At 69.2% G+C, this 12297-nt stretch overlaps 1 protein-coding gene across 1 annotated transcript; it reads right to left on the reverse strand.

Moving 5' to 3' along the window:
* Window positions 1-1052: 1052 nt before the first annotated feature.
* CABP7 (calcium binding protein 7) lies at window positions 1053-10070 on the reverse strand. The gene is made up of 5 exons (XM_084867529.1): window positions 9596-10070; window positions 2579-2722; window positions 1734-1846; window positions 1343-1493; window positions 1053-1193 (listed from the first exon to the last, which is right to left on the reverse strand). The coding sequence occupies exons 1-5, from the start codon at window positions 9702-9704 to the stop codon at window positions 1066-1068; spliced, it is 645 nt and encodes a 214-aa protein (XP_084723655.1). The 5' UTR covers window positions 9705-10070; the 3' UTR covers window positions 1053-1065.
* Window positions 10071-12297: the final 2227 nt, after the last annotated feature.

The following is a 12297-nucleotide window of genomic DNA, read 5'->3' on the forward strand; positions in this document are numbered from 1 at the left end:
GCCCAGCGTGGCTGCGACCATCTCCCCTCCGAGAAGCGGCTTCCGATCCGGGGAGAGAGCTCGGGGCTCGGTCTGCCGTTCCCGGTGCCCACGTCTGTCCGTGCTGAGCCGGTGCCAAGCGTGACATGGCTCACCCAGGGCAGGGGTGGGAGCTGGGTCTCCTGCCTGGTCGGTGCGGAGAATGGGGGGCCCAGGAAGGCAGGCCCTGGGTGAGCTTCCGGGCCAGGCCTGAGCCCCGACGGGCGTCCGCCCTGGAGGAGGCCGGCCCGTGGGGAATCAAGCTGCTCAGGCCGCTGGGAGCCGCTCGGCTGTGCTGCCCTCCTGGCTGTGCTCCAGCTCTCACCCTGTGCCCTCAGGCCTGGGCCTCCCGCGGGGGGAACTCGGGTGGGGGGGCTGCAGGGCCCCCTCAGGTGCCCCTCCGAGAGCTGCCCCTCCTGGAATCCTGACGTGGGAACTGAGGCCAAACCCGGGGACGCTCTGAGCTCCCCTGTGACCTGGGCTGATTGGCCAGCGGGTGAGACAGGCTGGTGAAGTCTAAGGAGGGGCAGAGAGTGGGGCCCAGCAGAAGGCCAGGGGCCTGAGCCAATGCCCAGGCACAGAGCCCAGGAGGCGCTGGCCTCATGCCCCCGCCCCCCCCAGGAAGAGGCTGTCCCCCCCCCCCCCATGACCCAAACCTCGGGGCCCAGGGTCAGGCTGGCTGTGAGGCCCTTGCACAGGGACCCCTTCCTGCTTGAGGGGCCACAGCAGCTCCTGGGCCTGTACCAGTTCCTCCTCAGTCTCCCAGGAGCCCCTGGACGGGACTGGGGGGCGGGGGGGAGTTAGTGCTACATACAGGCCGGGGGCGGGGGAGGGGGGCGCGAGGCAGGGGCTGGAGGCCATCCTCAGAGCCACCCCCAGGCCCTCACCGCTGGGCCTCAGCCCCATGCACGGCGGGTGGGGGTGCCAGACCTCCAGGCCCCAGAGCACAGGAGGCGGTGGAGGCCGGGGGGGGGGGGGGGGGGGGGGGGGGGGGCGGGGCTTGGGGCGCCTGGGGAGGGGCTGCGGGCGGAGGGGGTACCCCGGCGCCTACTTCATGCCGCTGCGCAGCACCTGGTTGGCCGCGATGAGCATGACGCTGATGATGAAGGCGATGGCGAAGGCGCAGATGAGGCTCTTGCGCACGCACGTCTGGCGGATCTGCTGGTTGGAGCAGGCTGTGGCCGCCGGCGGGAGCAGGAGAGACAAAGAGGGGACAGCGGGGCGCTGTGAGTGGAGCCGCCGGCGTCGCTGCCCGCGGGCTGGGCCCGGGGCCCGGGGGAGGCAGCCCGGCCCCTCCCCGCCCCCTCCCGCGTCGGCCACTCACTCTCCACGTCCACGGGGCACTCAGCCGTGCCCAGGTGGCTCTCCTCCTCCGTCATGATGATGTTCTCAATGTCCTTCATGGACAGGTGCTCGCAGAAGGTGTCGTACAGCAGCCGCTTCAGCTCGTCCACCGTCAGCTTCTGCATGTCGCACTTGGGAGGAGACGCAGAGCAGGCTCAGGCCGCCGCGGCCGCCGGTCCCCACCAGGCCTGTGGCCACCCCCAGCCTGCCGGGAGGACCCCCGGTCCAGGAGGCTGGGGGCCACTGGCTCCGTGTCCCAGCCTCCCCCAGGGAGCCGGGGGACAGACAGAGACTGCCTGGTTCCCCCTCCCCCAGCGGCCCCTCCGCCCACAGCCCCGCGGCGTGCGTGGCCCGGCCCCCCGCCCGCGTACCTTCCAGAAGACGGTGTCGAAGTCGGTGCCGTGGAACCGCTCCGGGATGCCCATGGTGGAGAGCTTGGGGCCCAGGAGGGTCACGAACTCCTCAAAGTCCACTTGGCCGTCCCCTGGGGTGGGCACAGGGCGGGTCGGCAGGTCAGCCTGCGTCCGGCCAGCCTCGGGCAGGGCCCTTCCGCCATGCCTGGCCAGTGCCCGGGGCACCTAATGTGCCAGGCTCCAGGCTGACGGCAAGGCTGCGTGGAGGTGGAGGTGGAGGTGGAGGCGGAGGCGGAGGCGGAGGCGGAGGCGGAGGCGGAGGTGGAATGGGCAGGGGGCCCTGAGCACGTGGGGAGCCTCACGCTTCACTCAGAACCTCCGTGGCTTCCCGGGCCCTGCTGCCCGGGCGGGGCCGGGCCTGATGGTCCCCCTCAGGACGGGACAGCTGCCCAGGCCACCGCCTGCTCTGGGCGGAGCGAAGTGGGGGGTCCGGGGGACGCAGGAGGGGGCCGGGCAGTCCTGCTGCTCGGGAGTTTTCCCACAATAAACGCCAGGTGGCAAATACAACCGAGTTATTTATTTCTTTGAATGGTGACACCTGGGCTGTTGAGAATATACTTCTTTTTACTTTTCAACTTAAGTTTTTTTCAGAAGACAGACCAAGACGGGTCTGCATTCTGACCTCGAGGTCCATACTGACCTCGGCACGGCTGGGGCGCTCACACTCTGGCTGTCAGCAGCCAAGGGCTTGGCTAGGGGCGGCTGCGAGTGGGGGGAGCGAGTGCCCCCCCCCGTTCCTGCCACCGCCCCCCCCCATCCCCGGTGGAGGGAGAGGAAACGGGCGGGCGGGGGCGCTCGCTCACCGTCCATGTCCAGCCGCTGGATGATGACCTCCAGCTCCACCTCGTTGGGCATGTAGCCCAGCGAGCGCATGGCCGTGCCCAGCTCCTGCTTGGAGATGAAGCCGTTGCCATCGCGGTCAAAGACTTTGAAGGCCTCTCGGATCTCTGTGGGGGGCAGAGCAGGTGGGGGCGTCACTCCTGTTCCTGACGCCCCACTTCCCAGACCACCAGGACCCCCAGACCCGCAGCCTGAGCCCAGCACCGCGGCCACGGGAGCCTGCAGGTCTGGGCAGGTGGCCCGGGAGTCCGCACAGCACACGGCTGGAGCTCAGGGCCGAGTGAGCAGCAAGGAGTGCCCAGGCCCTCGGCCATCCATCCGCTTCCCCTCCCTCCCCTGCCCCCCACTCCCCAGGGAGGCTGCCCAGGGCCTCAGGGTCAGTGCCCCAGGCCTCACAGCCCCTCCGGGCGCCCTCACAGCGCCCCCCTGTGGCAGGGACCAGGGGTCCCCCTGTGCGGAGAGGAAGCCAGGCACCCACACTCCTTCTGTCCATCCCCGTGCTCCCTGTCCCCATTCCGCACATCCGCCCCTAGCTCAGCGGCTCAGTTCGCTCAGCCCGTTCGTTAACACGCTGATGGCGGCCATGGAGGCAGCCCCGGGGGCTCACAGCTCAGCAGACGGCCCTGGAGCCCAGAGGGAAGGGCCCCAGCAGGCGCTGGCCAGCTCAGGTGCGGGGGTCTCTCCCCTTACTCCATTACACAGAGAGGGAGACCGGCCTGAGGGCCTGGGGGACGCAGAGCGGGGAGCAGTGCAGTGGGCTGGGAGAGAGCACCCCGAGGAGTGGCCTTGGGTGGGCCTCAGGCTTACCCCCAGGGAAATGGGTGCACACGGTGTCCGGACAAGGGATTTCCTGAGGGCACCCAGGACCGGGGAGGGTCCTAGCCTTTCCCAACGCTGCCTCTGTGTCTCTGCTGGCCCTCCCCCGGTTCTCAGCCGGGATGGCCCTGAGCAGCGTGTTCCTCAATTCGCTCGCACCCTCTGCTCCCACTCCTTACTCAGTTCATCTGCCGGCCCCCCTGCCTCTGCTCAAGTGTTTTCCGGGAGGGACGGCAGCAGACAGAGCGAGCTCAGGTGTGCACACGTGTGTGGTGTGTACACACATGCATATCTGGACACTGACTGACGTCTCGATGCTGCCGGCCTGGAAAAGGAGGCCCAGGAGGACGAGGTGGACAGTCTAGGGTCAGTGGGAGGTCACTGGTGAGGGCAGACGTTAGGCTGGCCTGGGCCTGGCCTTCGGGGTCTGTGAACCCCTAAAAACTTAACTGTGGCCCTAACCGGTGTGGCTCAGTGGACAGAGCATCAGCCTGCGGACTGAAGGGTCCCGGGTTCGATTCCAGTCAAGGGCATGGACCTTGGTTGCGGGCACATCCCCAGTAGGGGGTGTGCAGGAGGCAGCTGATCCATGCTTCTCTCTCATCGATGTTTCTAACTCTCTATCCCTTTCCCTTTCTCTCTGTAAAAAATCAATAAAATATGTTAAAACAAACAAACAAACAAAAAAAACTTGTCTGTGGGTTCCTACACCTGGGGTCATTCCCTGATCCTGCTAATCCCACACGGCCCAGAGAAGGCAGCCGTGTGTCCCAGGCCACACAGCAAGGCGGCTGGGACCGAGGCCCCAGCTTCCCCAGGTTCTTCCCCGCTGAGGTCGCCCCCGAGGCCCAGAGGAGAGAGCAGCCGGCACCTGCGCTGCCCCCAGGTGCTCTGACTCCCAAACAGTGGTCGGCAAACTCATCAGTCCGCAGAGCCAAATATCAACAGCGCAACGATGGACATTTCTTTGGAGAGCCACATTTTTTTAAACTTAAACTTCTTCTATCTCTTCTTCCACATAGACTCGCCCAGGCCGTGGTATTTTGTGGAAGAGCCACACTCAAGGGGCCAAAGAGCCGCATGTGGCTCGCGCGCCGCAGTTTGCCCACCACCTGATGACAGGCTACAGGGGAGAAGCTGGGCTGGGAGGTCCCCAGACTCGGGGAACCTCAGCCAACGCCCACCCGGAGGTTTCCTGAGCCCCGGAGGGGGGTGAGCTCCCCATGCCTGGAGGTGTGCGAGCAGAGGCCCGGCAGTACGGAGGCTGCGGAGGGACATCCGGCGCCGGGGAGTCTCTGCTGGGAGATGAGGGAGATGAGGACATTGGCACAGCAGGGCCGCTTCTGTTGGAAGCCCTGACCCCCTCCTGGGAGCCCCCGGCCGGATGGGAGACAGTGGAGGTCAGGGGGATTGTGGGTATGGGGCAGGCCACAGGCCTAGCGGTAGCCAATTGGGCCCCACAGCCATTTTTTTTCTTTAAAAAAAAAATATACATTTTATTGATTTTTTTACATAGAGGAAGGGAGAGGAATAGAGAGTTAGAAACATCGATGAGAGAGAAACATCAACCAGCTGCCTCCTGCACACCCCCTACTGGGTATGTGCCGGCAACCAAGATACATGCCCTTGACCGGAATCGAACCTGGGACCTTTGAGTCCGCAGGCCGACACTCTATCCACTGAGCCAAACCAGTCAGGGCCCCACAGCCATTTCTCAGATAAGACTAGCTCCTAAGATCACCTGATACATCCAAAAACTGCCCTTTCCCTCCCTCCTGCCCTCCTGCCACCCCTCCCTGGCACACCAGCTGGCACCTGAGGTTTGCCCCTGTACCTTTGTCCATGCCCAGAGCCCTGCCCCAGCCCCAGCTGGCTCCTGAGGCCCAGTTCAGGGACCCGCTTTTCAGCCAGAGGGTCGGCTCTAAGCCACACAGACGCCGGTTCGAACCCCGGCTGTCCTGCATTCTGGCCGGGTCACCTTGGCCGGTGTTTGCTCACCTGTCTGGCGGGCGGCGGGGTGACCAAACATGAACACGGAGGGTGTGCAGGCTTAACGGGGCCGGCCGGGTGTGACTCAGAACAGGACACCGCAAACGAGCATGTCACGGACAGCGGAGCAGGGAGGAGAGGGAGGCTGCGCGGGCTCCATCACCAGCGTGGCCTTCCCGGGGGCCTGGCCTGGAGGCCCAGCTCTGCCTCGGCAGCTGAAGGACCAGCTGGGATGCAAGGCCGCGCCCTCTCTGAGCCTCAGGGGCTTCACCTGGGAAGCGGGAAGGCGGCTCCCGCCCCATCGCTGAGGCTGGGCCTGCAGGGGGCTCTCTGAGGGGGGGGGTGGGTGGCACCACGTCCCTGTCGCCGCCACCGCCTCTGCCATCGGCTCATCCCAGCGGCACATTCCCCGAAAGTCGCGCTCTGACCCTGCGCTCTGCCCTGCCCGCGAGGCCGAGGGCGCCCGCTGAGCTCCATCTTGGCATGAGGACTCCTGGCCCGGGCAAGGGCTGGCAGGGCCTCTGGGTTTCCAGGCCCACGCCGTCCCCGGCCTGATGCCGCCAGCTCGCATCCACGACGCCCTCCGTGGCCCGTGGAGCTGTGAGGCCCGTGAGCTGTGAGGGCCGTGGAGCTGTGAGGGCCGTGGAGCTGTGAGGGCCGTGGAGCTGTGAGGGCCGTGGAGCTGTGAGGCCCGTGGAGCTGTGAGGGCCGTGGAGCTGTGAGGGCCGTGGAGCTGTGAGGGCCGTGGAGCTGTGAGGCCCGTGGAGCTGTGAGGCCCGTGGAGCTGTGAGGCCCGTGGAGCTGTGAGGCCCATGGAGCTGTCAGGCCCCGGGGATGCCAGCCCTCGGGCAGGGACTTGGTCCGGGGGTGGGGGTGGGGGGAGGCGGCTGCAGGGGTGGGCAGTGCCGCCCTCTGCGGCTCTCGGAGACACTGGCCCTGTGCCCCGTCGCTCTGGCCTCCCCGAGCCTCTGGCCCGCGCAGAGGCAGCCACCGGGCTTGCAGGGAAGGAGCAGGATGGCGCCCCCCGACCCCCGTTCACCAAATGAATGCCCCCCTGTGGCCACTCTCTGTGGAGGCTCCTCGGTCCCTGGAGCGGGCCGAGGATCCGGCTCAGAGCCCTGCCCTGGCGGCTGCCTGTCCATCTGTCTGTCTCCTTCCTCCTCCCCCAGCTGGAGAGGACAGAGCTGCAGCTTGGCTGCCCGGTTCCCGTTCTCGGGTGCTCAAGGCTGAGGGCGCCACTGGGGCAGGCTCAGAGCATAGCAAGGCTGGGGCCTCTGTGTGTGTGTGTGTGTGTGTGTGTGTGTGTGTCAGGGAGGAGGTGCAGGGAGAAGCTGGGAGCCCCTCATTGGGGGGAGGAGGGGAGAGGGAATGAGGGGCAGGAGGTCCCATCCACCACCTGCCATCCACCCACGGCCCCTTCCACCAGCCCCTCCCCACCCTGCACACCCTGCGTCCCTTCCACTCAGCCTCTCACCCCTGCAGGCCCCCTCCTCAGCCTCCCCTACTGCTGCGTCTGTCCCGCCCCCATGGCTCCTCGGGGGCCCACACTGAGCATGACCGTCATATCCTCTGCCACCAGCAGCCCCAGGGAGGGCAGTGCCAAACCCCTTTTACAGGCGGAGAAACCGAGGCAAGAGAGGCAAGCGATTGCCGTGGTAGCTCCATGAGACGAGGGTGCAGAGGCTCAGACCCAGCTCTGAGCTCTCCGCTCTCCGCCTCCCGCCCCGGCCCTCCTCCCCCGCGGACCGCCCGCCCCCTGGCTTCTGCGCCAGGCACGTCCTGTCTGCAGCACCGCAGCCCAGCTGCCAGCTCCTCCTCTCGGCACACGGGGCTCCTCCACCGTGGGCACCCTCCCAGGGCAGGGCCTGGGTGTTACCCAGACTGCCCCGGGGAGCAGGAGCACTGGCGGGGCCCTGGGGAGGCTGTGCCAGGGATGGCCACCCTGGCCACGCAGCCCTGGCATTCAAGGATCACCGGGGCCTGCAGAGACTCGGTCTCCTGCAAGGCGGACTCTCAGGGTGGCGGCAGCCGAGAAAGGGGCCGGGCCGGGAGGGTTCCTGGCCCTGCTGTGGCCTGGGAGATGGGCTGGGGCCACCCCCCGTATCTGCCCGCACCAGAGAGGGCCTTGCCCTTCAGATGCCCCCTGTGCCAGCCCCCTCTGCTCCTCAGGGCCCAGGAGGAGAGGACGGGGAGAGGCGGGGAGGGCGTTTGGTGTGGCTGGTGACTAACGCTCCTGGGCTCCTGCCAGTGTGCCCGCCGCCAGGCAGCCCAGGGGAGCTGCGGCCCGGCCTCCTTGCCCCCTCGCTGCCAGCCCTGCACCCCGCTCCCCCTGCACCCCAGGCTCCTCTCAGCTTCTCCCCTTCCTTGGGGTCTTCATTGCAGGGCTGGGAGGTGGTGAGAGCGGGACCTCGTGAGGCCCATGACAGGCTGCCCGGGTGCTGGTGGGGTGGAGGGAGCGAGGGGAGAGAGCTCGGTGGTAGCTGGCCGGCCCAGGGGGTGGGAGCCAGCAGGAAGGAAGGGGTGCGAGCTTACAGAAGGGGGCGCTGGCAGGAGGAGACATTAGGGGAGACACAGTGGATGCCCCCTCCCCGGCCCTCTCGCCCCTCATCACACCCCCCTCCTTGCTCCAGGCCCTGGATGAGGCTCGGGTTCCAGGGCTTCAGCCCACACAGGGCAGGGGTTTGGGTTTGGGGTTCAAGACCAGAGACCCCGCAGCAGCATCCATGCACCCGTCCTGCCCGCATCAGACACCAGGCCCCGTTCCCAGGCGCCCCTGGCCTCGGGGAGCTTTGGGGGGGCTTGGTGAGGAGCAGGGGGCTAGGAGCCTGTGGTGCAGTCGTGGGGAGAGGGGCTGCCCACTCCCAGTAAGCTTCCCCTTAAGCCAGTCTGACACCCCCCAACACACACACACACACACCCCAAGACCTGCCCCCTCCAGGGCTTGTGCTCCCCCCATCATCCCTGACTGCGCTGGTGTCTCGGCTGCAACCTTCCCCCGGGCCCTGCTGAACCCCGGATCTCAGGGGCCCCTGGACCCAAGGGACCCAAAAGAGGCCCAGCCTCTTGGTGACCTCCGCCCCTCCCCCAACAACGGGGGGGGGTGTCAAGACTCCCCTCAGCCCAGAGCCCCCCACTCCGCTCCACACGGGGCCCCAGGTCTGATGGAGAATTCAGGGGAGCACCTGCCCGCAGCCCAGGAGGGAAGGAGCTCCCGGCACCAGGGGTCTCCCTGCTCCCCAGAATTCTCCATCCAGCCCCCCCCCCCCCGCGGTCTCACCCAGACCCCCGCCTGCGGTCCCCCGCTGTGTCCCCACTCCCGCCCAGAGGGGTGGGGGTGGGAGGGCAGGCTGGGTCCCTGCCTCCCTGCCTTCCCTCTCCCGGCTCGGTCATCGCCGCCAGCCGCCCGGTCTGGCCACTTGTTGTCGCCGCCACCTCCCGGCCGCCTCCCGGGAGCCCCGGGCGGGGGTCCCCCCGCAGGGCCGGCCGCGCGGGGAGAGGCTCCGGCCGCGGGGAGGGGGCCCGGGGCAGCCCCGCCGCAGGGCAGCCGCCGCTCCCCTTCCCTCCCGCCGCCGAGCGGAGCGGATGGCGACCGCTACCCGCGCGGAATGCCAATGCGAGCGCCGCGGAGGGGACCCGGCGCAGGGCGCTCCGCCGCCGCCGCCGGAGCCGCCGGAGCTCGGACCCGGACCCCAACCTGTCGCGGTGCCGCACTGTCGCCGCGGACTGCGCGGGCCCGTGACCCTGCGGCGGGCGGGACCCGCAAGTTTCCGCAGCGCCGCCGCCGGGGCCGCCTCCGCCTCCGAGACCCTCCCCCGGCGCCCGGGGTGCGCGCCCGGCCGCCCCGCCGCCCTGCGCAGCGGCTCCCGGCGCGCCCCCCGCCCCCGGGCACCCGCGCCCCCGGCCCGCGCCCCCCGCGGCCCCGGCGCACAGGCCCCCGCGGCCCCCGCCCCCGGCACCGGCGCCCCCCGCACACAGGCCCCCGCGCCCCCCGCGCCCCTGGTCCGCGCCCGCCCGGCCGGCCGCCCTGCGCAGCGGCTCGGGCGCCCCCCGCGCCCCCCGCCCGGGCACAGCACCTGCGCCCCCCGCGGCCCCGGCGCCCCCGCTGGCGCCCCACCTGGCGCGCAGGTAGGAGGACGGCGGGGGCGGGGGCGGGGGCCGCGGGGTCGGGCACTCACCCTCCAGCTCGTCCTCGGGGATGTCCACGGGGCGCTGCTCCGACAGCAGGCTGGGCACGGTGTAGATGCCCCGGTACATCAGCGCCGCCGTCACCGGGTGGAACGGCATCTTGGCGGCTCCGCGCCGGCCCGCGCGCCGCAAACTTTGAGGCCGGGGCGCATGGGCCGGCGGCGGCGGCCCCGGGGCGGCGGGCGCGGGCGGGGCGCGCGGCCCGGGAGGGCGGCCCGGCGGCGGCGAGCGGCTCCCGTCCGTCCGGGGCGCCTAGCGCCCCCGCGCCCCGGGCCGCCGGCCCATGCGCCCCTCCCGCGGCGGGGGGTGGGAGCTGCCCGCCGGGCCCCGCAGGGTGCGGGGTTCGGGCCTCCCCGCTCCGGCCTCCCGGCTCCGGCCGCTCCTCGGGGCCCGGCGCTGCTCGCCTCCCGCCGGCCCCGCTGGCGCGCTCGGCCCCCGGCCCCGCGGCTCCGGCTGCACCGCCTCCCGGCTCGCCCGCCGCTCGCTCTGGGCCGGGCTGGCCGCGCTCCCGCCTCCCCGCCCGCCCCCTCCGCGCTCCCGCCTCCCCCCCACCCCCACCCCCGCCCGCCCTGCCCTCCGCGGGCCACCCCAAGCCCGCTGGGGCCTCCTGTTCCCCTTCCCCGGCTCCCCTCTCTCCCTGCAGACGATCCCTCGCCCCCCAGGACCAAGGTGGGGTGGAGACCCCCCTTTTATTTTTCCTGCCCCTTGGCCCACCCCCGAACCCTCGGCACTGAGAACAGGGAACCCAAGACCCGAGCCTGGGCAGGGAGGGGAGGTCGGCCCCAGGCGGCTGGGACCTCCGGGAGGTTCACAGTGTGGGTGCCCGGACAGGCTCCAAGGCAGGGAAACTGAGGCTGAGAGACAAGGGCGTGGAGCAAGGTCATGGAGCCGGGGCAGCAGGCAGGGGCTGGCCCTGGGCCTGAGACCTCCGGGCTGGCCTGACCTCCCCCCCGCTCCCCATGGAGCCTCAGGGGGGCTCCTTCCCAGGCTCCCACCCCTCAGCCTTCAGAGGAGGAGCCGGGTCTGTGTCCTGGCCCGGAGGGGGGGGGGCACTGAGGGACAGAGGGGTGGCCAGGGCCCTGCAGGGGCCTGTCGGGCCCAGAGCCTGTGTGTGCACAGGAGGGTGAGGCGGTCGATGTTTTCGGGAATAACATATGCGTGCCTCTGTCTGTTATCCACACGGGTGCAGGGCGGTACAAGTGTTTGCACGTCCCCCTGGCGCGGGTCAGGAGTGTTTGGACACCTGTTCGGACCGGGGTTGTGAGCTGGCAGGGAAGGGAGGGCAGGAACCGGTTGGCAGAAGTCTCAGTGAGTTGGGGGGGGCGGGGTGAGCAGGGGGCAGACCTGGGGCTGTGGGCGGTGTGGGCCTCTGTGCACAGAGGTGGAGCATATATTGATGGGGGAGGGAGTGACCCCTGGCCTTGCTGGGGCCCCAGCTGTGGCTCCTGCCCCTGGAGGCACCCTGGGCACCCCCTCCCTGCCCCTTTGGTGGTGCCATCGGCCCATAGCCCAGTGGGAAGCCCTTATGCCGGACCCTGCCCTTCCAAAGCTCATGGCGTTTTTTCTACTTCTTTTTCTGCGTTTGTCGCTGGTGAATCGCAGCCCTGTCTGTGGGCCAGGAGAGGGGACGCAGGGAGAGGTGGCTGTCCTGGCGGAGCCGGGCTGGGCCGGGCCTGGGCCCCACCCCCTCCGTGGCGTGGCCCTGGAGAGGGTCCCCACAGCATCTGGAACCCGCAGAGGAGTCAGGAAGGACCCCAACTCTTTATGTGTCTCCCCAGCCTCTGTGGACTGGCCAGATGCCCGTGAGGACCCGTGCCTGTGGCTTTAAGCGGCCCCCAGAGAAGCCCACCCCTGAAGCCCTTCTCACCCTCCTCCTCCTCCTGGCCTGCTCCTTGTCCGACACCCCACCATGGTGGCTGCGGGCTTTGGGGTCCCTCGGACCCGCAGGTGGACAGATGACGGGGGGATGTGAGAGTTTAGAACCCAGAGCCGGGTACCCCCGGGACTCCCACGTCTCCCACCTCTGCTGTGGGAACACGGTCATCCCCCTGAACCTCCCCGGGCCTCGGTGTCCCTCCCCACCCCCGTGAAGGGAGGGGTGGCGGGGCCACCCCCAGGCAGCGGGGAGGTTGCAGGGAAGTTGACATATGAGAGGTGCCTGGCAGGGCCTCCCTGGATCTCCCGGGAATTTCCTATTAGCATGACAATCCCCCCGAGAGGTATGAATTAATAATAATTATAGCTGCCACCGACTGATGGAGTGTGAGCCGCACTCCTGCGGCGCTCACTGAGTGGCCAGACGGCCTCGATCCCCGAGGGAGGGTGGGCTGGAGCTTGCTGAGGGGTTGGTGGGAAACTCAGCTCCAGGGGACTCCAGGAGGCTGCTGCAGGGGTGTAAGAAGGAAGGAGGGAGGGAGGGAGGGAGGGAGGGAGGCAGAGGCACCTCCTGCTGAGGCTCCTGAGGCTCCCTCCCAGCCTTCTGTCCAGGTGGAGAAAGGATGGCGCGAGTCCCTGAGATAAACCTTACCTGGCCAGGCCTGCAGGCTGCCCAGGCCTCCCCCAGGCCTCAGCCTGGGTCTGTCTGCCCTGGGACCAGGGACAGGACTCACTGGGGATGATCACCCCAAGGCGGGAGCGTACCCCACTGCCAGGGCTGCCTCTGAACCTCCAGGCCCTTGGTGACTCAGGCCAG

The sequence above is a fragment of the Pipistrellus hanaki genome, assembly GCF_964339955.1.
Source record: "Pipistrellus hanaki genome assembly, chromosome: 19".
NCBI classification, from domain to species: domain Eukaryota; kingdom Metazoa; phylum Chordata; class Mammalia; order Chiroptera; family Vespertilionidae; genus Pipistrellus; species Pipistrellus hanaki.